At 36.1% G+C, this 26,539-nt stretch overlaps 1 protein-coding gene across 1 annotated transcript in view; it reads left to right on the top strand.

Moving 5' to 3' along the window:
* IQCM (IQ motif containing M) overlaps positions 1-26,539 on the top strand; it is a 225,963-nt gene that overhangs the window by 152,527 nt on the left and 46,897 nt on the right. Inside the window, exon 12 of the mRNA XM_071222322.1 lies at positions 18,786-18,947. Within this exon, the coding sequence (XP_071078423.1) occupies positions 18,786-18,947 (162 nt within the window). The remainder of the gene's footprint in view (positions 1-18,785; positions 18,948-26,539) is intronic.

The raw sequence follows: 26,539 nt of genomic DNA, 5'->3' as shown, positions 1-26,539 counted from the left end.
TTTAATCATTCAGGGAGTCCATATTTACCTTAGTCAATATCCAAAGTGTAAGATCTTGTCCCAGGAGTATTTTACTTCCTTTTCCTGACCCACTTCCTCTCACTCTCTGGTAACCTAAGTTATTCCCCTGTGCCCTTGGAGCTGCTGTGTCCCAGTCACCCAGTTCTGCAGTGTCCTCACCTTGCACGTGGTTCCTCCAGCTCCTGACGTTCACACACATTTGGTTCTCCCCGAAAAAGACCGTCTGCTTGTATAGCCCTTTCAACTGTTGAAAGATCCACAAGCCTCAGAGTAGGATATGGGCTTGGAATGTTTGACTTTCCACTTTCGCTTTCAGACCACAAATTCTTGTAAAATATGTTGATTTAAGATGCCTGTGCCATTTGACCATACCACTCACACCACCTAGCTCCCTCCCACCCACCAGCACACAGACTTCTTTCCCCCCACAATATACTCTCTCACTGTCTTCCACATCTAGCCACTCCATCCTGGGCAATGTTAATGTCCATACGGATTTCTCATCCAACATACTGGTTATGACATTCTTTTATTTTCATGGTTTTTTTTAATGTATAATGACCTTTTCTTTCATTTCATCTTAGATGCTCATTCAAAAAATCATAACTTCTACCTTCCATCATAACTGGTCCATTTCTGTGCTCATTTACCTGTGACACTATTTGATTTAAGGCCTGTTTCCTCACAGCCCCCACTGGACAGAAAGCCCTTTGAGGGCAAGGGCCATGCCTGTTTTTGCTTCCTGATAGATCCCAACTTCCTAGCAGAATGTATGGTACAAAGTAAACACTCAATGTATACCCGCTCCTGGTTATTCACAGTTCTTCCCCTTCTCGGCACAGAGGAATTACTTTTTACAGGCTCCCTTACCCTGGTGCACATCAGCTGTTGCTAACAGACCCCTGGGAGATCACAGCCTGCCAGGTCATCAGAAGATGAGTGATGGTCAGTTCTGGCTTAGGTTTAGCTGAGACGTAAAAAGGTAACTTTCACATAAAGTAGTGTAAAGTAAGCCCTGAATGAAGGTCATCAATTGACTCATCAAAGATGGCAAGAAGGGCATTCGGACCCTTAGTTTTAACTTTATGAACACAGCCATGTTTTAGAAAGATGATGTCTTTTGAAAGGTGTATGATCGATTGCTGCTTATTTTCCCCTGAATTTCTTGTCTTTGATGTGTGACCAAATAAAAATGAAGAGAATTCAGGACAATGGTGATGGCACATAAACTTTTGCCTGAAGAACTCCTTTAATTGTGGGCCAGCTTGTAAAGAATTTTCTCACTTTTATTTTGTTTGTTTGAATAGATTTTTTTCTTCAATTTTGAAGGATAATTTAAATGGGTATAAAGTTGTAGATTGATATTTATTTGTTTTCAGTATTTTGATGACTGAATTCCCCTGTCTTTAGGCTTGTTAGGCAGTTGGGTCAGTTTTACTTTTTCTCTCTTGAAGGAAATGTGCTTTTTTGTGTTTTTTAAAAATATATTAGCCTTGGTTTTTAGAACACTTGTTTTCTGTGGTTGCTTATCTATAATTTTCTTTGTATTTATACCGCTTGAGCTTCCTTGTAATTCTCAAATTTCTGGTTTGATTTTTTTTCCAACACTTTTGGAAAATTTTTGAGTTTCAACTCAAATATCCAAAATATCCTTACATTCTTTTCTATGAATTATAGGTCTCTGTTTTTTTTTTTTGTTCATGACATTTGGGCGCATACTTTGTAAGATACACACACATACTCAAATATATATATTTGAGCATATATATATATTCAGCTTTGGTGATTTACATAAAAATGCCATCTTATTTGGGAGTGAAATAAGATCATCTTATTTTAATGAAAACCTCCAGCTATCTTGTATCAATCACCACCACCTCCTTCCTACTGGGAATCCCTTCATACTAATGATTTCTCAGTATCATTTAAAAAACTTTTCTGTTACTTTCAGTTATTAAACCACTCTTATTGTGGTTCAGTAAAACTCTGTCCAACTAATTTTACATTTTTAATCTCGGAAATTAAGATCTCTTTTCTTGCATAATCTTGACTGTGATTCCAGTGGCTTGGGATAAAAATTGGTAAAAATGATGATTTATTCTTTCACTCCTCCATTTCTCCTCCAGGGCAATTACTGTCCTAATGTTGGGTAGGAGTAGGGCTAGAGAAAGCAGTGACATCCCTATTTGACCTCCTGTGTTCAGGTTAGTGGTATATGTTGTTGTAATGTATTGTACATAGACTCAGTGTCTCTGGTGAGAGCTTCAAAAAGACTCACTGGAGAAGGACTAACCTCCAAAAAGCCCTCACCGACATTGATGGCCCTTTGCTAGGCTAGACTGCATCTCCCGGATCTCTCCCAGTTGTTGATTATTTTTGTAAGGTTTAAGTCTCTTTGCACGATTCTTTCAAGGGCTGGACAAAACGTGGCCATTCCCATGCCCACTCCTGAATTTATCTACCCTCCTTGCTCTCATGAAAACTGGGGACACAGAGGGCAGCCCTTCCTTTACCTCCTTGCAGTTCTCTGCCATGGAGGTTTTCATCTTTCCCAATACTGTTTTCCCTGCTCCAGTGGCAAAGAGGCAGGTCTGTAAACACAACGCCTGGCAGATGGCCAACTAGGAACCAAAAAGCTATTTTTCCACTTTTGAAGACACACCCATCATTTGCAACTTATTCTTTGGAATCTTTCACATTTGACTCTGGGGCTGTTCCCATCAGGAGATGAGGAGATGGAACAAGTTTCCTGCAGTGGCTTTTCCTCAAAGGCACCTTCACTTTTCCCAACGGTGGTGGTGGTTCTGTCATGATTCGAGTGCCGAGGGAGTTAGAGCTGGTTGCACAGCACACCTCTCTCAGTGAGCTCTATGGGGAGAGAGCTGCAATGCCTTGGAGCCTTGTAGGCTACGAATAGAGTGTATTGGCTCTTTGTTTGTAGCCACCGAGGAGTTTTAGTTACCACTTTTGTGCCTTGGCTCCTAATATCATCACATTATATAGAAAAATACCACAACTCAGTGACCATGTCATGAGGTTTTATATGGAGCTTGAAGGCCAAATACGAACTTGTGTATTATTTATATAAACTGTGCCTCCCAGGCCACATATTTAATTGATTAAAAAATCAAAAGATAAAAAAAAATCAAAAGATAAAACTATCTCTGTCGTCACTGATTTTTCTCATATCCAAGAGCATATGAAAAAGTACACTAAGATTATCATCTAAATACCCTTCTCTTTTTTCTTTACATATCTACTTTGAATTTTTTATGAATTCTTGTATTAATGGCTTGGATACCTGGAGAGGTTGGTTAGTATCATAGATATAATGAAAGTGGGAAAAGGAAAAAAACAGAATAATTATATGATAGTTTTCTTTTATCTGTATCTTTATGTACACATCATACATCTAGCCATCATAACTATTTCTATTGAACTTTACAATTTTTATTTGTAAACTACCAAAAGTATAGGGGGTACTTGGTATTGAGAAATCTGATATGGTATCTAGTCAGTCAAAATTTTTTAAATTAATAAGTTAGCTCCTTAGTCACACCAACCACATTTCAAGTACTTTGGAGCCGCATGTTGCTAGTGGCTACCATACTGGGCAGCACAGATATACAACATTTCCGTCAATCTAGCACTGATCACGTAGAATTAGATCTGAGAGATGACACAGATCTCATAGATCAGGCAAGGCAATCTCAAAATGCCCCACCAAGCACAGAAGTTGGAGGTACAATAAGACAAGTTAAGTGTGCATGAGAAAGGCTCAGTTTTTTGTTTGTTTGTTTGTTTGTTTGCCATAGGAAAGCAAGGTATTCCACCTGAGAGTATGATAGCAGGCAGTCCTATGTCAAGACCAATCTGGAAAGAGAGAGGCTTTAGGAGCTGTGTGCCTCATCCAGAGAGCTCTAGCACGGTCCAAGCAGGATAGGTTCTAATCCTAGATGATAATAGAAGCATGTAAGATACTATCTGAAACATTTAGTTTGGGGGCAGGAGAGCTGGGTTTGGAGTGAATGTAAGGTGACTATTGAAGCTTATTTATGGGAACTTCATCTAGAAATCAGTAGAATTAGGTGATAACCTTGGAATGATGCTCATGTAAGAGTGAGGTCCCCCTGATAAAGAATGTGGTGCAGGTCAGGAACCCCAGGAAGGGTGAAGTGTCCTTTCTGGGGGACGAGAGGTGGGGACAGCCTGAGATCGGTAGTTCAATTGATTAGCTGAGTAGCAACACTACACACACAATAAAAGCGGGAAAAGCTGAATACCATGAAGCTTTACAATTCAGCCTTGTACCCAGAATGAAATAGGCCGTTTACGTTCACTTCTTATCTGAGCAGTTACTTCCTTGAGACTCACATTTTCCTTTTGAGTGTCATGCTTAGGAATTTCCCAGAACATTCCTATTTATCAAGTCTGCTCGTATTATTTTCATGTTTTACGTTTGAGCTTTTCAAAAATGTTAAGTCCATGTTATTCTCCAGAAATACTGAACATCTGGTACGACAATTCTAAACATTGTTTATATTCATTATGACTTTAATTTTGATTCTTAGCCATCATATTTTGAAATACCATGTTTGCTTTAAGTTACATAATCAAAATGTTATAGGCATCTTATAAAAAAAACAATGAGTTCATTTTAAAAGAGAAACAAAATAAAAACCCATATGCTTAGCATTGAGAGAGTAGTTACAAAAATGCACTGTTGAGGGACTTGCAATTCAGCCGTCAGAATTTCATAACCAATTGTTTCCCAGCCCTCAGGGATTAAGAATATGGTTTCCATGGTAATTCTGGATTCTGAAAATGCTCATCTTTGCCCTAAATGGATAGTAAATAGTTTGAATAGAAAACGACCTGTCTATTCGCAATGATTACACTTCAGTGTTGTAAGACAGAGGAACACACGACCCGTTTAAAAATAGATGACTGTCAGGGCACCTAATAGTCTCCAAGTCTGGAAAATCACAACTTCTGGATTGCCAGTGCTAACAAAAGCTTGTTCTTTAATTGCCTACATTGCGTTTGGCTTCTGTTTCCTTCCAAAACCCAATTATGGCTGATAGCAGTGGTGAACTGTACTCCTGTTGCTCACGGCAGTTCATTTCAGAGGGCTCTGTTTGATCGTCGTTTGTCTTCACGACTTTAACAAATCAGGTTCGGATTTTCATTGGAAACCTCCAGTTTGGTAGTCTTCGCCTTGACTGAATATTTGTAAACGACAATGTTATATAACGGAAATGTCCTTTTTACATTTTCTAACCAGAGGCTGTTCCCTAAATGATGAAACACATTCTATTTTACTAAGCTCTTACTAACAGTTTTCATAATGCAGTAATTCCAACACCTCACAGCAAAGGGGTATTTTGAAATTTGTAGAAAAGAGATGAAGCACTTTTATTTATTCCTTCCTTCTGCAAATCCATTTTCTCCCAGTGTGGTGTTCACTGCCTAATCATTCTCTGCAGCTCAAATTCATATGTTCCCCTGCAGAGACTAGCAGGCTGCCTTCTAGAGTTGAATCCAGAATAATGCAGCAGGTAATTTCTGATTTAATTTTGCTGCTTTCCAGCTGTGGTATAAACCCAGCTCCGAGGACTGAGTGTAACTTTTGGCACTTCGCCTCCGTCTCTATTTCTCATGCACACTAGCATTGTTTACTGATAACTAATGGGCTCTGAGTGGAAATGGAGAAGATGACACATGGAAGATATACAGGAAAGACAGAATCTGAACAGTAGGAAATATTGGGTTGGCCAAAAAGTTCGTCTGGGTTTTTCCATAAGAGGGCTCTAGTAGCACTTAGTTGTCTTTAACTTCACTTGAAACAATTTTGTTAGGTTGTATAGTGACAGCTGGCATATCAGTGTGTATTTAAAAAAAAGTATCAAAATTGGTGAATTTTTGTGAATTTAAATATTGAAGAAGGAAGAAATATGCATCATTTTCAGCATATTATGCTTTATTATTTCAAGAAAGTTAAAAACACAATTGAAACCCCCAAAAAGATTTGTGCAGTGTATGGAGAAGGTGCTGTGACTGATCAAATGTGTCAAGTAGCTTGAGAAGTTTCATGCTGGAGAGTTCTCACTGGACGATGCTCCGCAGTCCGGTAGACCAGTTGAAGTTGATAGTGATGAAATTGAGACATTAATTGAGAACAATCAACATCATACCATGTGGGAGACAGCCAACATACTTGAAATATCCTAATCAAGGAAGTTATTGGTAAAAATTTAAAATGTGTCTCTTTGGCCAACCCAATAGTTTTGTTGCTTTATTGAAAATTAATGTACTGTACTGCGTGTAGATGGTAGGGGCTCTTTTGGCAATGGGAGAAGATGAGTAGTTTGCATTTGCATCTCTCTCTAACATGACTTCTTCTCCTTCCCGTGTATCTTTAGAATAGCCAGGAAGCACACGGACCATGAGACAATGGGGCTTTCCTGACTGTGTGTACTGCTACCTGTCATTATTTTTACTGAGTCATTTTCTTTCTGAAGTGTCATTCCGATTTGGGTCTGTCCCTGACAATGACCTTCCTGTGCAGCAGCTAGTCAGCCTGTGAGAACCTTTCCACTCGGTGTTCACTGATATCAGCAACATTGATGTGGTTTGCCTTATGTCAGAAACTCAGAGTCTCAAGCTCCACCCAAGAACTACCAAATTTCTATGTGCGTGGGCCCCAGAGACATAGAACATTAACCTTCACAAGATCTCCAAAGAATTCACTGATGACTTAATAGATATTATGGATGAGCCCTTTTAGGTACAATTCATCTTGAAAGGGGTGTGTAATTTTTATGTAATAGATAAGGTCTGTCAAAGCAACTTTTTATAGCATAGGATCTTTATTTCCTCATTTCCTAATACTTTATTTAATGAGAAGTCTCCGGAGGAATAGGATTTAGCTCCTTAACAGTGCTCAGGCTCCTGTCCCTCCCTTCTAGCTTAGATTTGGGTTTCTGTAAGTAGTTCCAGGGGAGTTCGCATTTATCTTCAATTCATGTCACAGCCATGTGACAAATTTATATTCTGGGCATATGGTTTCTCCAAAATCTCTTTTTAATCTTTAGTCATTCATCACTTCTTCTCCTTGACAGTGTAATAAGCAACCTCATAAAATGATGCAAGACAAGATATTTCTGTTGGGACTAATCCAAGATTTGATTAAAAATTCCAACTTTTCTAATGGAAAGTGCTGCCTTTGACAGTGATTCTCCATGCCAGGTATAGCCTCTCATGTTGCCATTGATAAGAAACTTGCCACACCAGAATCTTTCTTCCTTTCTTCCCCCTAATCAATTTCAAAATTGAAAATAAAATCAAAGTTCCTGTATTTTATTTATGTTTCTTTTCTTTGATACTTTCTAACCTGCACTGATAACACTATGTGTAAGACCCATTATTTCCTTACATCACTTCCAAAGATGATTAAAATTCAGGTCTCGGTGCCATGTAAAAAATTCTACATTTGAGTTTGCTTTAACAATTAGTCAAATTTTCCTCCACGCTGGTGACTTACTGTCCAGAAAAATGACACTTTGCATCTTAATATTTTTTTTCTAGGATTTAAAAATTTCGTTTTAAGACTTTATTTATTTTTAGAGAGAGGAGAAGGGAGAGAGACAGAGAGGGAAAGAAACATCAATAGGTTGCTTCTCACACACCCCAAACTGGAGACCTGGCCTGCAACCCAGGCATGTGCCCCGAGTGGGAATCAAACTGGCAGCCTTCCAGTTCACAGGCTGTCACTCAGTCCACTGAGCCACACCAGCGAGGGTGCATCTTAATTTCTTTAAAAAATGTATCATTGACACAGATTTCTATTTTTATTCAAAAGTGTATATATTGCTCATATTTGAGCTCTTTTGAATGGAGCATATTAGAAAAACCTAGCATTATGGATTCAATTATTTCATGGGCTAGTTAGGTTGACACAAAGAATCCATTCTATTTCACCGCACAAGAATAAAGTCATTTTAAAAGAGTTTCCTCGTATACACATTTTAGTATCATAACAGTCATCAAATACGAGAGCATGAATGGCTGATTCCAAATTTCTCATAACAGCTAATAAGAGGAAAAACTTTAAACTATATTTTTAGCAGTTAGTCAGTTGCATGGTAATTTCATTCAAAATATTACATGCAAGAATAAGTCTCATTTTTTAAGTCTGGTGATTTCTCAGAAAGTTAGATAAAATAATGTCAAAAGCTATTTTTTTTGAAAATGCTAACATGCCAACACTATAGATGAATAAATAGAAAATGTTATTTAATTTCCTACAAGAATACGAATTTCATGGGAATATAGGGAAAAAACATTTTTTGATCAGATCATAGCAGATCATGTGACAACCTAAATGAATGGGCAGCTTTATTTCTATTCTGGAAAAAAATATATTTCCTTTCTGTTTTCAACTACTATCCCAAGTAAAATATGTTGTTGTTTGAAACAAACCTTTCTTGAAAAATCTGAATTGAGATCTGAGATTTTAGGGTAAATCATCAAAGAAACAGCCATTACCCTGTTAGGGATGCAGAGAGTAACAACACAGATAAAAATGCTGAACTCACGAGACTTTTTGTGTATTACTACCCGGTGATGACGATTAATGTAAGCACAGGCAACATTTCACAGAGCTAGTAAATTAGGTCCCTATAAGTTATCATTTTGACCCCAAAGCGAAGCTATATATTTTATCTTTTTATCTTATCATTTGCTTTTATGAGAATCATGTTTGTAGCCACTAGATGTCTGGTTTCATATATGAATTTCAAATCTAATTTTAAAATGAGAAACCTGGAAGATCAAATGTGCACAAACTAAAAAGCTTGATGGTGTCCATGAGAAATTACTATATGCCTATTCTGTGTCCTCCGTTAAGTCGTTTGAAACTCAGACAGTTACATAAATACACATATCTAACCACAGGGCTTCTGCAGAAACAGGGATTTATCCTACCTTGGCAGTCATGTCGACCATTTGGCCACCATCCTCTCAGTCACTCACAGTTAGTTAATGCTAAGTGTTGAGCCATGAAGAAGATTGCATTAAAGGGCAGAAAAAGGTGCTCCTGCAGGCCTGTCTACAGGTTGCATGGTTCACCAAGAGGCGTTGGTCCTCACCATAGTGTTCAGGGTTACAGGTGGAAAATGCTTCAGGGTTACAGGTGGAAAATGAACATTGTGGCTATGATGAAGTCACAGTGTAGTAGGTATCATATTAGCCTGGCACCCTTCTAATGGGTACTCCCAACCCAAAAGAGAATGGAAATTAAGGAGAAAGGTGGTCTTTTGATCAGCAGTAACTCTTAATTTTAATGTACTGTAGTCAAATTCACCTATCTTTTCGTCTTTACTTTTTGCACTATTTCTGAATATTATCTCAGTGCATTTTCTGAGCTATATTATATTAACATTTCCCCTTTTTCCTCAAGATAATACAATATGTTAGGCTCATATTTGTTATCAATTTAATGAATATCTTTAGTCAATTTGCCAGGGACCTACTAAAAACAATCTGTTTATTATTTTTGCCAATCCATTTGATCTTAGTGCTTGCTAATCTGTTTTTTTTTCTTTAGTTTCCATACAAGTTCTTTTTACAAAATGTCCTTTAAAGCCCAGTTAAAACAGAGAGGTAGAAAATCTCTAGCTTACTTTATCCTTTAAGCTTGTTATCCTACAAAAGATATTAAATACAGCACAGTGAACCCCCCCCTACAAATCTATAAATTATGGAATACTATCTTTAGACAAGCAATTAATCTTGATCTTTTGGGAAAAAAACCTGAGGAGAATAACCCAAATTCTCTTATATTTCAAGAAACAACATGCACAAAATACTGGAATTTTTCTGTTTATCCTATCTCAAATGTCAGAAATACATCATCTAAACATCACTTTTCTCCTAAATATAATTATTAGATAACCTGAAAAATATTTGATTAGATATAGAAAACAGTGTAACATGATATATTTATATTTTATAGAACATTATACTATTTATATATTAATAGAAAAAGTATCGCATGAGAGTTTCTCACCAAATGCCTTTAATTCATTTGGAGAATGAGGGAATTGATATAAATACATACATGTTTAATCTTTCCCCTTTTAATTGGTAACTAAATTTCTAAATTATTAGAGGCAACATTATATCTAGCTAAAATAATATGCATGTTACCCAGTGGGAATTTAACTCAATCAGGAAATATTCTGCATTTTTTAAAAGAACACTTTAAGTAATTTAAATACTTAAAGTATTTCATCATTTATCAAAATCCTCTATTGGACGATCTACCAATAAAAGGATAAAATTATCACATTTAAACTCTCTATTACATCTTCTTGTAAATATCTCTCAATTTAAAAGTTATAACTGATGGTTTTTGAAAGTACAACATTTCTAACATATGTACTTTTTCTGTAAGTTCTGCAGTTGTTTGGCTTTGTGGCTCTATATATTTAAACAAGTTTAATATTTACCAGCTTCCTTTCTTCCTCCCTCCCTCCCTCCCTTCCTTCTTTCCTTCATGTTTACCATGGCTTCTCCACTCTTTAGTTCTTTATTTTGATTCAACTTTATTTGACTGTATTTTAACAAAATACAGTATTTCATTGTTTAGTTTTGTTGTATTTCAGGAAGAGATTTTGGGTGCTTTATTTTCTGAGAATGTTTTTTGGATATCTTTATACTGGGCTTAATTTAAAACTCTTGGATTACACCTCTTCTCAGAATTGTCTAAGTATTTTTCTTCTTTTGTTAAATGTTGTTTTGGAAAAACTGAAGCCAGCTGTTACCACCTGTTGGAAATGATTTGCAATCTTCAAGGATACATTCTGTATCCTTAAGTTTAGTTAGCTTGTTATGGTCTTTTTGATGTGTAAACTTGACTAGCCTAGAGTTCCCAGTTATTCAAACACTAATCTACACGTTGCCCCCAAGGCATTTCGTAGATGTGACTAAAGTGTATAATCAATCAATTGATGTAAATAAAGGAGATTATCCGAGATAATCTGGGCAGGCCTGTACAGTTAGTTGAAGTCCTATAAAATAGAGCTGAGGCTTCCCTGAAGAAATTCTTCTTGTGTACAATAACTTCAGTATTTGCCCCCAAATTCCAGCCTCCCGTCCTGATGGCCTGCTGTGTGGGTTTTGGACTTGATTAACTTGTCCTTACAATTGCACAAATGGATTTCTGGCAATAACACATTTAGGCCAATAGAATGATTCTGCTTCTCTAGTTGAATGCTGACTGATGAAGGTTATCTAAAAATGTGGAACTGGGCAGTAGGTAAAGGCTAGAAAAGTACTGAAGACCCTGACTGAAGAAGAAAAGACTGGATTGCCTTGAACAGACTGTTAGTAGAATTATGGACATTAATCATCTGTTAGTAAGGTCTTAGAAAAAAGGAGCATAGTAGAGAAAACCTAAATCACCTTACAGAATATCTATATCACAAAGAAACTGTTGGTAGAAATATGGAAGTTAAAGGTACTGCTGTTGAGGTATTGCTCAAAATGAAGGACATGTTACTAGACACTAGGGAAAGGGAGATCCTTGTTATACAGTGATCAAGAGCTCAGAAGAAATGGGTCCTATAGTTAATGTAGAAAGTTCAAGTTGTAAGCTATGACCTTGAACATTTAGCTGAAGAGATTGCCAAGCAAAAATTTGAATGTGCAGCCTAGTTACTTTTGTTGCCTATAGTAAAATGCAAGAGGAAAAAACTGAGAGAACTGTTAAACAAAAAGTAATCAGACGTTTTGGAAAATTCTCAGCTCATTCAGATTGTGAAAGATACTAAAATGAAGAGGTTCATTCTTAGGAAAATATACAGTAGAACAAAGCTGATTGTGGTCAGACAATCTTTTGCTAATAACCTCAGACAGGTTAAAAAAAAGAATTCAGTCACGCACAGGTTTTTTTACGGAGAAAAAAAGTGTGTGACCCATAGCACCTCCCAGTCATCTAAGCAGAAGTCAAGAATGGGGATGGCATTTTCCAAGAAAAATGTGTGGAGAAACCTCTTGTCTGATGGAGTAAATCCCCATAACATGCACGGGACAACCACAAGATTCTTGAGAAGTTGGTACCAGAATAACACTGCCAGCTCAGACTGGTAAGGTCTGACAGTATGAAATGAAGGAATGTTACTAGACATAAGTATATGGGCAAGAAACAGATGGGTTAAACTTCTCAGCTATGAATCCATGATGCCCTTCTTGAACACAAAAACAAAAAAGGAAGGAAGGGTGGGGGAGAAGAAGGAAGGAAGGAAGAAAGGAAGGAAGGAAGGAAGGAAGGAGATTCAGAGGGCAGAGCTGAAAACCACAGAGGATTATTTCCAATCCTTGAAATCTAATGAAATTTATCCAGCTAGACTTCAAAAACACTCCTTTTTTTCCTTTCTATGTTTTTGCTTTTGAGTAGAAATGTGTTAACTTATAAATTATGTTGCTCCATTGCTGTATTTTGGGAGCAGACAACTGGTTCCTCAGTTTCAGAGTTCCATAGGGAGGAATTGCACCCAAGATGGGTTATACCCAGAACGTGACTCATAGCAAATTTAGTCAATTTATATATTAGATGTGGGACTCTTGAGCTGATGAGATTTTTGGATTTTGACTTGCCACTGTAAGTGGTAGAGACTTTAGGGGACATTGTGATGTCACCCCAAAGGGGACATGGGGTGAATGTAAAATGCATGTGGGACAGGCATATACAAGTATTTTCCTTCCTTTGGCTCCACCTTCCCTGTCATTCCGAGGTGTGGTATGGACGAGGACCTTGGTGACATTGTTTGTTTCTCCTATATTTTATCACACACATGGGTCTTGTTACTCTCCCAAATTTGGCTGAAAGGGTCCTTCAGAACTGTGGTTTTTCTTTTCAGACATGTCTGTATCTTGTCTGGGATCTGAGGAAGTTTGGATCAGTTCTAGGCATTCTTTTTCATTTAGGTCTGAATTTTATTGTTTCTATCAAATATTCTTCAGGGTTATTGATGTTCATGGGGACTCTTGTGTTTCACTAAGTTGTAAATATATTTATTCTGTTGATAGATTAAAATATGATTGTGGGGGAGATATCATGCAAGAAGAGGAGAGAAAAAGACTTGCTTTTACTCTATCATCTTTAACCAGAGGCATTAGTACTGTTGATATTGATAAATAAATCAAGCTAGAAAATTGGATACTTGTTAAGTAAATTCTTCCACTTATTAATTAGCTTGTACCCAACTTTGTTTCAGAAAGAATTTAGATTAATCTTAGCTTTTCTGTAATCATTATACAGGCCTCAAATTATAGATCTCTTTACTGTGATTGAGAAATTTACATTAGCCTAGCAAATGGTCCCCCAAAAGCTAGAGAATGGTTCAGTTCTAAAAGACAGCCTTTATTGTTTAGAAATGCATACATAAAATCATTTAAAAACATTTATTTGGTATTCACTTGAAAAATTTATAAGGAAAGATTTTTAACTTACTTAGAGTTCATTTTTTATTGTATAAAATAGCATGGTATTTTTGCCTTCTGAATCTAGAGACAAAACTAAGCGTAGAAAAGGAAAGGTAAACCTTTGGTGTTTTTTCATAATATTTTTTTTATTTTTTGCATGGCAGGCTGACAAAATTGTGGAGTAAAGCTATGTAGCTAAGCCTGTTGGTAAACTGCCAATTATTATTATTATTGTTATTGTTATTATTATCATCATTTGCTAAGGGATTGAGATAACATGGGATAATAGTACTGAAAGTAATGAACTTTGTAACTCCAACTTTCTCCCCATTATGCTTTTTAAAACTGATATTACTAATGAATAGCCTAAAGAATGTTTCATATTCTCTGGCTCTTAAATATATATATATATATATTAGTCTGTCGAGAAGAAAGTCCAGCCATTACTGATATAATAAGAATGGTTTGTGTGACATCAGTGTAACCTGGCAGCCAAGGAGAGTGGACTAGAAGGTGCATGCATGAATGATGACGACTTCACTGTACTAGTCAGTGGGGGCAGTAGAGGTCATTGAGTGAGCATGTGTACTGTGTGGTCATCATATTCAAAATGACTAAGTGAGCAGAGCAAGGAATCTGCATCAGATTTTATATTAAGCTTGAAATTCCTCTGTGGAAACTATTCAGATGATTCAGAAGGCCGCAGCTATGGGCAACTGGTGATTGGCAGCTTCATCATGACAATGCGCCTGCTCATCACGTCTAATGCAGAGTTTTTTGCCGAAACATCAAATCTCCCTGGTGACTCAGTCCTGCAACAGCCCAGATTTTGTTCCCTGCAACATCTGGCTTCTCCCAAAACTAAAATCACCTTTGAAAGGAAAGAGATTTCAGACTGTTGATGAGATTCAGGAAAATAACACAGGGCAGCTGATGGTGATGGGGAGAACCGTGTGCGGCCCCAAGGTGCCTACTTTGAAGGGGACTGAGGTATCCTTGTCCTGTGTACAGTGTTTCTTGTATCTTGTACTTTTCTTCAGTAAGTGTCTCTATTTTTCATATTACATGGCTGGATATCTTCTGTACAGAACTCGTATCTATGAAAATGACTAAAAGAATGGCAAACTGTAGCAAAAAGAAAACCTAAAAACAACCAAGAGGATGGTAATTTCAAATTTAATCGAATAATCCAACCTAGGAGGTAAATTTTTTTCATTAAAATACTCTTTCAAACAAAGTAAAAAGAAATATATTGTGAATTATGTATGGTGAGCCAAATAAAAACTGCTGCTGTGCTCTTAAGTTTTATTAATTTTTCTGTGCTATTGTTATTCTCACAAAGTGAGAGCATTTAAACTAGGGTGAGAGGGCCATTCATCTTGAGTCTGTCAGAATAAAGTCATGATAATGGATTTAATCTGGCCATCCCGAGACTCAGACCTTCAGAGGAGTATGAAGGGCATATTTTTAAAATAAAATACTTAATATTAATCATAATACTCCAGTCATGTATGAGGCAATGTTTGTATTACTTCCAGTACACAGACACACACACAAACATGCATAGGCTTTTACAAAAAGAAAATTCTCCTTATAAGGAATCCTTATAATTATATTTGAGTTATTAACCAAAATCATTTTAGTGTTTTGTGTCGCTATATGATTTATGTATTTATGTATAATGTGATCTGTTTTGACCTAAATTACATGAAGGCAGAAAAAAGTCTTTTATCTTTTATTATCAAACACTTGAAAATATATTTATTTGCTAATAGACTGAAAAGCCAAAAAAAATCAACATGGAAATAAAATGAAACAGCATGTTTCTTTAGTAACTCTCTGTATTTATTCTACTGAAGATTTTGAAATAATTGTACTTAGATTATTGAACTATCAAATGCCTGCAATCCCCTTGTTTTCTGTTTTATAATAGAATTTTAATTGGATTTATAGGGTATGTATGAAGGACACAATTTTTATACATGTAACCTTTTAATTATATAGTGAAGAACATTCTGGCAAAATTAACAATATGTGCCTGTTTTCATGAACAGAGGGGATTTAAAAATAGAAATATTTGCTATACTTTAACAAATTTTTAATTAACTCATGTTCTTATTTTGTATTTTTTTACTCTCAGTCAAATATTAATGGACATTTTTGTTCTTTAAATTAAGTCATGTCAGTATTTATGTGTAATATAAGAGATCAATGGTTCTTGCATTTATTTTTACTGGTTACACATCCAGTGGCATATTGTTTAACTGCCTTCCTAATCATTTTGCCCTTTGCTTTTGAATTTCAGTGTTTCCCTCCTTCTTCAATGATCTTTAAAAAAGAAAATTTCATTAATGTTGATATGGGAATGCTATAGATTCACTTTCCTTTGTTCAAGACAAATATAATTTTTCATTCTGAGAAATTGCTATCCTTTTAAATTTACTAATAAATAGAAAAAGCTCTGATAAAAATGGTATGACAAAAAAGTATGACATTCACTTATTTCAAATCAAAGAAAACAAATACAGCATAAAATGCTCTAACTAAACAGTGAAAAGATATTAAAGTACAACATTGAGAAATTGGTTATTTATAGTAGGCTCTAGATTATAAACCACCGGTTCAAAATCTCCACATACTGGGATCCTCATGTGACTGGTCAGTGGCCCATGAGAGAGAAATTAGTATTTTAATGAATATATAATATTGAAAATGGAAGAAAACCTCTCTTACCTGTCACCGTGGTTTCAGCCTGTAAACTTTGTGTTTGTGTGAAGACTATAAAGTATATTTTTACCTTGGTGATAAATTCAGTTCCATAATAGTGCAGTAAGTTACTGGGCTAAGGTGAAGGATTAGGGTATTTCTACCCATACTTCTAAACATGTATTAATAATTGACTTCAATCACAAAGTCTGCCATTCTGGTTTAATAACTCAGGGTCACTACTGGAACTTTCCTACCCTCCTAACTCTTCCTGATATATTGGATTGGCCAAAAAGTCCATGTGGTTTTATCCATAAAATAAAAGACAGTTTTAATTTTCACCAATAACTTTATTGACTTGGATATTTTGAGTATGTTGGCTATCTCCTACATGGTAGAATATTGATTGTTCTCAATTAATGTCTCAATTTGATCGCTATCAACTTCAACTGCTCTACCTGACTGTGGAGCATCATCCAGCAAGAAGTCCCCAGCACAAAACTTTGCACAGCACTTTTGACACTTCTGTCAGTCACAGCACCTTCTCCATACACTGCAAACGACTTTTTGTGTATGTGTTTCAGCTGCATTTTTACCTTTCTTGGAATAATAAAACATAATATGCTGAAAATGATGTGTATTTTCTTCCTTCTTCAATATTAAAATGGCTACACAAAAAGTCACCAATTTTGGCAAGTTTTTTTTTTTTTTACTGGAAGCTGATATGACAGCTGTCACAATACAATCTAACAAAATTGTTTCAAAAGAAGTTAAAGACAATTGACTAAGTGCTACTAGAGCTGACCTATGGGAAAAAAAACAAAGGAACTTTTTGGCCAACCAGATACTTGGGACTGGTCCTAAACCTAATTTACACACATGCCCTTTGGAAATGTTGTGTCTGAGCTACAATTTGTGTTGAGGAAAGCCTTTTTAGAAAGAAATTGACACTTTTAACAATCCTATAAGCTCAAGGTTTTCATCACTTGAGGCGAAGTACTGCCTTTCATCTGAGACTGTGTTGCTCATGAATTTTTAGTGTTAAAATATCTTTTAAACATAATTTTAGAAAGGAACAAGTGTAATAATAGATGAGATTTCTTTTTATAATCTTAGAATGTAAAGCTGACAATTTGTCTATTTCCTAATTATTAACATTCTTTTGTTTTTTGAAAGTAGGTACTCAGTCTATTATTTTTAATAGAAAATATTTTGCATATCTGAGAATGATGTGCTACAAAATGTCCTATTAACTACTTATATCCTATTTGGTTTCTTGGGGAATGTGGGAGGATAAAACCCATGCGTATGTGATTAGAGTTGGCAAATAAAAAGGGTAACCAAAACTTTTTCAGTCAACAATTCAAATTATTAATATTGTCTTAGATTTTATTTATTTATTTTTAGGATGAGGGGGAGGGAGGGAGGGAGAGAGGGAGAGAAAGAAACATCCATGTGTGAGAGAGAAACAGCCATTGGTTGCTAATGGCACACCCCCAGCTGAGAACCTGGCCCCCATTGGTTGCTGATGGCACACCCCCATTTAGGGACCTGGCCATGACTCACAGATGTGCCCTGCCTAGGAATTGAAGGGCATTCAAACTGCTGAGCCGCACCAGCCAAGGCCAGTTTTCTTACCTACTTGTTAATGCAGGTCATACTTGGTTGACAAGCTTCTGTTTTCAAATAAGAGCTTCCTTAGCTAATCCAAATCCTAATTGCATCATTTACAGACTGAAAGACTTAGGCAAGTTATTTAATTTCTCTGGGACTCAAATTCTTCATGTGAAATAGAAATAATAATAGGATCTACCTTAGAGATGTGCTTTGAAAATTAAATGTGTTAATGTTTTAAAGCACTTGGAAAAATCCCTTGAGTATAGTAAGTGCTATATAAATATTTGTATACTCATTACTAGATCATAGCCTAGGAATATTAATTATTCCAGCAATTTCAGTTTATGGAACTCTACTCAACATTTTGGGGGGCTCTCTGGCTAATCTGATTTCATCATTTATTGGCAATTTCAAAGTACATATGGTTATGCTATAGGATGTAGAATGTAAATGCTGTTCATTTGTATCTTTTTTTCTAGAGATACTAACAGCACTGCTTTAATTGATACAGTGTTTGAAGATGCTGTCAGTAAAGCCCTTATTCAATTTTTGCTATGAATTATCTAAACAGTAAGATTTTTGTTGAAGTAACTTTGGCTAAAGAAAATCCATGTTATCAACATAATCAGCATTCAAATTATTAAAAAATTTTTAAAGATTTTATTTATTTTTAGACAGAGGGGAAGGGAGGGAGAAAGGGAGAGAAGCATTAATGTGTGGTTGCCTCTTGTGCACCCCCTACTGGGGACCTGGCCTGCAACCCAGACATGTGCCCTCGCTGGGAATCAAACCAGCGACCCTTTGGTTCACAGGCCAGTGCTCAATCCACTGAGCCACACCAGCCAGGGCCAAATTATTAAAGAGTTTTAATTTGCATCTCTTAAAAGAAACACATTAGACCTTTTATTAAAATGTCTAAAATTAAAAAAAATTAATATTAATTTTTATTACAGAAGACCGTGAAAAATATTCTGAAATCATCAAGAAGCCCAATGCAATTGAAATGTTATTCACACTGTATCCTCCTCAAGGAGCCCATGTGCAGAATAATACGCGACTTAGGTCAACTTGGCTGAGACCTATAGTAAATGGGGAAGAAGGATACAAATATATAGGTAAGATTCTGAACCTGTAATTTCCTTTTATAGTTGAGAAGAAATGACTGTACCTTACACAACTCTAATTCATCAATCAGATAAGGTGAGGTGATATGTAGGCCCTATAGAATATTCTCTTTAGTTCTTAGATATTATGCCTGCATTTTAAAAAGTGGCTGTTTTATACTTTGGTGCCTCTAGAAAGTGGAACCACACTGTGTTCATCTGTTCACCTTATGATGGACATTTTGGTTGTTTTATTATTTTTTAATAGTGATTCCCCAAGGAAAGCTGCTATGGACATTCATATACAGGACTGCGTATAGAAATACAGTTGCTTTTTTCTTGACTACAGTTTTCCAAAGTGGTTATACCATTCCATATTGCTCATCAGTTGAAACATGAGAGCTGAATCTGGTCCGTAACTCCATCAATACTTGATGTGATCAGTTTTTCTAATTTCATTCATTGTGAGAGCTAAGTATTAGTGTTCCATTGTGATTTTAATTTGACTTTCTCGAGTTGATATAAAGCATCTTTCCATGTACTCGCCATTTGTGTATCTTCTTTAGTGAAATGACTGTTCAAATATTTTGCCTATTTTTATTTTTAGTGGACTGTTCAAATATTTTGTCTATAAGTGTTGAAAGTGCTTTAATCATAATTGCCAAAAGCTAGAAAGAGCACAAATATTCTTCACCTAGTAAATGGATAATGAAAATGCGTTACATCTGTACGATGAAATGCTACCCAGCTATTGGTACAACAACATGATGAAGTTTAAATACATCATGTTAAGTGGAAGAAGCCTAGCTCAAAAGCTACATATTGATTCCATTTAAATGATGCTTTGGAAAAAAGTAAAACTATAAAGACAGAGACCAGCCCTGTGATGACCACGGCTTAAGGCTGGTGGGAGGACTTGGCTCTACAGAGGCAGCGTGAGAGAGTTGTTAGGTAAGCGGGCCTGTTCTGTGTCTCCATCGCAGTGCTGCTCCCTGACTCTAAACATTAACAAAAACAAACTATGTACTGAAAAGAGTTAATGTTACTATAAATAAAATAAAAAACACAAGATAAAAAGAGAAACAAATTTATCGGAATGGCAAACAAGACCAAAAAAGACACGCCCTGTTACTAGTCCTTAGGGAAATGTAAATTAAACCACAATGGGATACCATTACACACCTACTGTAATGGCTGAAATTAAAAAGACAGCAATACGCCCAGTGTTGGCAGCAATGTGCGGCAACTGGAACACTAATATTTGCCTTGCGAATGCAAAATGGTAAAAAACAAACAAAAAAAAACACTTTGCAAAAGAGTTTGACACTTTCTTAAGAACTTAAACATACACCTCTTATATGACCCAGCCATAGCACTCCTAGAAGTCTGCCTGAGAGAAGAGAAAGTCTGTGTCCCCACGAAGACTTGTACATGAGTACTCATTGGTACATTGCGGTAAATGACCCAGACCAGAAACAAAGTCAGCTGCCAACCTACAGAGGAAAGGATAAACAAACTGTGATATATCCATGAAGAACACTACTCAGGAATATAAAAGAAATGTTTGTCAGAAACCACTGACAGTATTGATACGTATACAACATGGCTGAATCTCAAAACGATTATGCTGAGTGAAAGATGCCAGATTTTAAAAAAGGAGTGCAAGAGTGTGGTTCTATTTATACAAAAGTCTAGGAAATGTAAACAAATTAAACCACATGGCAGATGCATATCTGTGGTTATCTGGGAATGGGGGCGTGGCGGGGAGTGGAAGTGAGCTGTGATGGGTTACAGAATGTGGGGCCAACAAAGATACTTATTATCTTGATTGTGGTGATGGTTTCATGGATGTGCACATATGTAAAAATGCCTAGATTATCCATTTTAAATATGTGCAGTTTTTCATTTGTACTTTAATATAATAGAGCTATAAAAATAAACTTGAAACCATAAAAATCCAAGATACTAAAATCTGTATTTTGGTAATACTTTTTGCAAGATGATTTCTCTTTAAGTTTTAAACCTAGTATTTTAGAATTTATCTACAGTCATAAGATTTAATGCAATCTTATTGGGCCAGTGAATATGAAAGTCTATTTAAGTGTCCAGTTCTGATAGGTAGCCTAGAGGAAGAAGAGGGAAAGAAAGCAAGAAAATTATGAAAAAAAAAGTTTAACTTTTTAGGTTCTGTAAAAGGAATCAAGACTCTGGTTGTGATTTATTTGCTCTTTGCAGTTTTCTACTTGAAAATTACCAGAACAGGACACATATCATTTTTTTTTAAAAATTGTGTTCATTTTTTAGAGCCCATTTGTGAATATTTGGCTCAAATAAAATAAATAGAAAGAATATATATATATATATATATATATATATATATATATATATATATATATACTATGGCATTATGTTGTAAGTTGAGGACTCCGACTTCTGAGGTTTTAGGCTTATCTTTCTCTTTTGTAGCAAGTGACCAAGGCTTTGCATCTTTCTGAATTGCAGTTATTAAATTGATTGACAAGAGAGTTTGCAGCATTTGTCTTGAAAAAGAAGTCTATTACAGAAAGTGCTTTTTGAAACTTAGCAACTCCTTGACTATAAACATTTTAGGGAAGGTAGCTCTGGGAATTTACTGTATGTTCCAACAATAATGTTCCACAATGTAGGCAGTCCTGTTTATTGATTTCCCTCTGTAGATTTAGAGATGTATCATCAGCAAGGACGGAGGACTAGTTAATACAGTTACTGAATGCTCTGTAAATGGCGTGGGTCACTAACAAATTATGTAGTTTTAGGACCAGGCATACTCTAAAAATATTCAGCAAATCCATACTTTTATATTTCATACTTACTAACCCAGTGGCTTGAACATAACTGTAATGCTGCTTAAGTCAAATTTCAAATTGCTTAATGTGCACAAAGTTTTTCTTCTGAATCATAATTTTATAATGTTAAAATCAACTATATAAAAAGTCTTCAAATATTTTCCCCTCTGAGCAATAGGTCTTGTCAAACCTATTTTTGGAAAGGCTATTTTGGAAACCCAGTCTTTTAACACGTCTTTGGGTTTCCTTCCTTATGAATTGCCTTTTCTCGAGCCCCCTGGCTTTCTGGCCTGTGTCAAATACACTGAAGTTGTTTCTCTCCTTCATCAAGTTTTTGTGACTTTGGTGGGCTTTTAACCTGGAAGCTGTAGATTAGATTAAGGAACTCCTGGAATTCTAATGGGAATACCCTGAAAGGGGTAGGCCAGCCATGATCTTTTAATGAAATCATCTAGGGAATACAAGTGAATGATTAAATTACTTTCTCAAACTAATGGTCCATTCTTAACTGAAACCATATTATTGTATTAATGTAAGGTTTCTAATTTGTTCAGATCCTGAGTAATGAGCAGAGACTTCTAATTTTCAAGTACTTCTTTTTTTATATGTCATTTTCAGCCCTTAATGTAGTAAATTTTACTTACCTCAATAACATAGGGTTATCTAAGTTATGTAATTAATACTGGAAGCTGGTTCCCTGGTCTAATCACTGTTTTGTTACCCATTATAAAAGTACAAGGTGTCTTTTTATGCCATTCACTTTATTCCACTGCCTTCAGGCAAGATCTGATGGGCATTAGCCAAGTGATAATCCCTTCTTTAAAGATTGGCAACTGCACAGTCGTCCTTGAGAGTCGGTCTGATATTTGATGATGTCCTCTTAGAAGTTTCTACTTCGCGATGTAAGACTTTCTTTCCTTGAACACCCTTCATTGCACTTGTAACTTCCTCACTATCCATGAAATAAAGGCTATGCATAGATTAATACGAATTTTTCCTTTCTCTAAAATTGGCCATTTAATCTATTATTCCTCAGAAGCCCTCTTTGTAATCCTTAATGTCTTTGGAATGTCTCTCTAAGTATTTTGCAAGTTTTCTCATTTCTTTTAAGTGATGAAACTTACAATAAGATATGATAATCAAATATGTCTGATTTATCGTGGATATAATTCTAGCTGCTACATGTTCTACTTACATTTTTCACTTTAAAAAATTTAAAAAATACATCTCAGCAGTTACTTAGATTTCTATTCATCATTTTTATCTTCTTTTTTGCCATATTTTGTTGTAACTATATGCTATATGTGCAATTTATTTTGCCTCCTTAAATTTTTTTATCCTGACTTGCCCTGATTTTCCTTTTAGAATAGACATTTATTACTATTGTCAAAACTAAGTTGTTTTGAACCTATTCTTTGAGGATTATCCTAATTTGAAAGAAGCTCCATATATTTATTTTTATTTTATAATTATTTATGGTCTATTATAATTTGGATAAGTTGAAATGTACTATGCCTTGCTCTGCCTATGAAGTATTTGATTGAGGAGAATGATGTAGCCACCAAATTCAACTGGACTTGAAAGTTGTTTGGGTGCACACCTATTGATCCCCTCCTTTTCTCCCCCAACTATAAACTGGCAGAAGCCTCCACTTTTATGTTCTTTAATGTCTCTTTTATTTCCTTTGTTAAGGGTGAATGATGTGAATGTGTTTTTCTAAGCCTAATTGCTGCTGGGAAAACGTCATGCTGCTGGGGAAACGTCATGTTCAGTTGTTTAAAACTTTCAATATTCAGCATACTTACAGGAATCACTCAACAGAAAGATATGACTGAATTAGGTAGTGTGTCTGGTTAAAGTTTTTCAACTATGGTCAAGTTATTAAAAATTCTAATGAATTGGGCCTTCGTCATTTAGTGGAGTGAATGTTTTCTATGTGAAGTCCATGTGTTTTCTTGGACTTCCGTGATAAAATCAGAGGGAGTCTCGCACCCCACCAACCCTGGTTTCCCCAAGCAGGTTGGAAGCTTAAGGAAGAGGGTGCAGCATCAGGTCTACTAGTTATAGGGAATGTGAGCTGCACATTTACAATGACCTACCACTCAACATTTTACCTCTGAACTTTGTAAAATGAAAAGTGCAAGAATGTTTTATTCTTTGACTTCTGCATCTATTTATTCTACAAGCATTGAGTGTCTACTACATGCTTGTGAGAAAAATTGAGAAATAACTAAAGCTTAATCCCTGCCTTAGAAGTGTTCATATTCTATCAGAGCCAAAGCACTGGGAGAGTTTGGGCTCAATCAGTTCCAGTGAGCACTCCTATTGGTCTATGGGTCATATGAGAATGCTACCAAATGAGAATCTTTAAAAAAAAATCCTAGAAGAACATTTCTAAATGACAAGGGATGACAGCAATATCTGAAATTAAAAACTGAAAGCTGATTTCAGGCAGAGTTACACTGGTTAAACAGTCTCTCTGAGCGAAGTAAACTGTTGGCATTATATGGGGTTGTTGGGAAGAATGGTAGCCAGCCTACAATATGGCCGCCCTGATCTGTGCATCTTGGTACTCATGCTTTGGTTGAAGTCATACACATTGCATCAGGGTTGGTCTTTGTCACCAGCAGAGTACAGTAGTAGTAATGGTGTTACTTCTGAGGGTAGGCATAAAAGGTTTTGTGGCTCCTGCCTTGCTTTTTCTTGGATAAGCTACTCAGGAAACTAGCTGCCACGTCAGGAAGACATCTGGGCAGCCTTGCCAAGAGGTCTGTGTGCTGATGTACACAGGGCCTCTGCCCGCAGTCAGTGAGGAAGTGAGGTCCACGTGAGCAATAAAACATGGATGTGGAGCCTCCAGCCCCATCAGTCCTTCAGGTGCCTATAGCTCCCGTGACGGTTTGACTGCAGCTGCACAAGAGACCCTGGCCTGAGCCACCAGAAAATATAGCCTGGATTCCTAACTCTCAGAAACTGCATGAGACAATTGTTTGTTTAGGCTTCTGGTTTGGGGGGGTCATTGGTTATGCAGCATTCAAGTCAGGGATTCATGGCTTTTAGCAGTGAGAGGGAAATGGCCCAGGATTCAGAGTGTAGCTCCTCAGGAAGGACTGAGTTGCTGATTGACCTGCTTTTGAAAATGTGTTGCCAGAGTGAGGCTTGGCTCATTGCTTAACTTTCAAAAGTAGGATCTCTCACTGACTGTTGGCTTTCAGAACTGCGTTTACTGAGGTGATGTGTCACTGGTTGATAAAACAGCTTTAATACGTATTATCAGGATATTTTTTTTGTCGCCATGGCTATAGAATTATAATGGAGTGGTTAAAGAGGGTTAAAAACGATTTCTAGTATTAACTTGTTACCATAGCTGCAGAACTGCTAGACTTTTCTAAAAAATGTGGGGGTAATATTATTCTCAGTAAATAGTCACAGAAAAAAATAAAGATTGCATGCTAATTGATATAATAAAAGCAATTAAGTATAATTGTGATCTTAGGAAAAGAGAATGATTACATCTGGCAGTATCAGAGATGATTTTGTAAAGATAATGATTTATGAATATGTTCTCACAGAGTAGGCGAGAGTTACTAAGCCGAGAATCGAAGACATTATAGGCAAAGGGAAGAACATGAGGGTTTCCAGATGTGGGAACTCACTTTGTTTTAAGACATTTTTTTTGAATTTGCCTACACGACCTAGAATGGTTTTTATTAACAGATAATTGACAGATAATATTATATTATTTTCAAGTATGAAACACAATGATTTGCTATTTGCATATATTGCCAAATGATCACCACAGTAAGTCTAGTTAACGTTCACCACTCTATGTAGTTGCAAAATTTTTTTCTTGTGATGTGAATTGTTAAGTTCTACCCCCCTAGCAACTTTCAAATATACTGTATTTACCATGCTATACATTATATTCCCATGTGTTATTTTATAACTGGAAGTTTATACGTTTTGACCACCTTCTCCTATTTCAGCTATCCCTCGTTCCCCGCCTCTGGCAACCGCTGATTTGCTCTCTATATCTATGAGGTTAACTTTTTGTTTTGTGTGGTTTGTGGGTTTGTTTTTGTTTTTTTAAGTGTCCACATATAAGTGAGATCTTACGGTACTTTTCTTTCTCTGTCTACTCTGTCTACTCAGTATAATGCCCTCAAGGTCCACCCATGTTGTCACAATGGCAAGATTTTCTTCTTCCTTAAGGCTAATATTCTATTGTATATATACCAGAGTGTCTTTTCCAATATCATTGATGGACACTTAGGTTGCTTCCGTGTCTCTTGTACATAACGCTGCAATGACTATGAGGGTGCGTGTATGTATTCAAGTTAGTGTTTGCATTTTCTTTGGATAAATACCCAGAAGTGGAATTGCTAGATCGTATGGTAGTTCTGTTTTTCAGTTCTCGAGGAACCTCTGTACTGTTTTCTGTCATAACTGCAACAATTCATATTTCCACCTAGTGTGTATAAGGGTTCACTTTTTCACCATCCTCTGCGACACTTGTTCTGTTTTTTTTGTTTTCTGATAATAGCCATTTTGACAGCTATGAGGTGATATCTTATTGTGGTTTTGATTTGAGTTCCCTGATGATTAGTGATTTTTTGCACTTCATCTACCTGTAGGCCATCTGTATGTCTTCTTTAGAAAAATGTCTATTTATACCATCTCCCCATTTTTAAACTGGATTGTTTAATATTTTGTTATTGAGTTGTATCATTCTTTTTTTTTTCAGGTTTTGCCTATAACCATTTTATTTATTTATTTATT

This window comes from Desmodus rotundus, chromosome 9 (genome assembly GCF_022682495.2).
Source record: "Desmodus rotundus isolate HL8 chromosome 9, HLdesRot8A.1, whole genome shotgun sequence".
NCBI classification, from domain to species: domain Eukaryota; kingdom Metazoa; phylum Chordata; class Mammalia; order Chiroptera; family Phyllostomidae; genus Desmodus; species Desmodus rotundus.
Note: the sequence above shows the minus strand (reverse complement) of the source record. Positions and strands in the feature narration are given on the sequence as shown.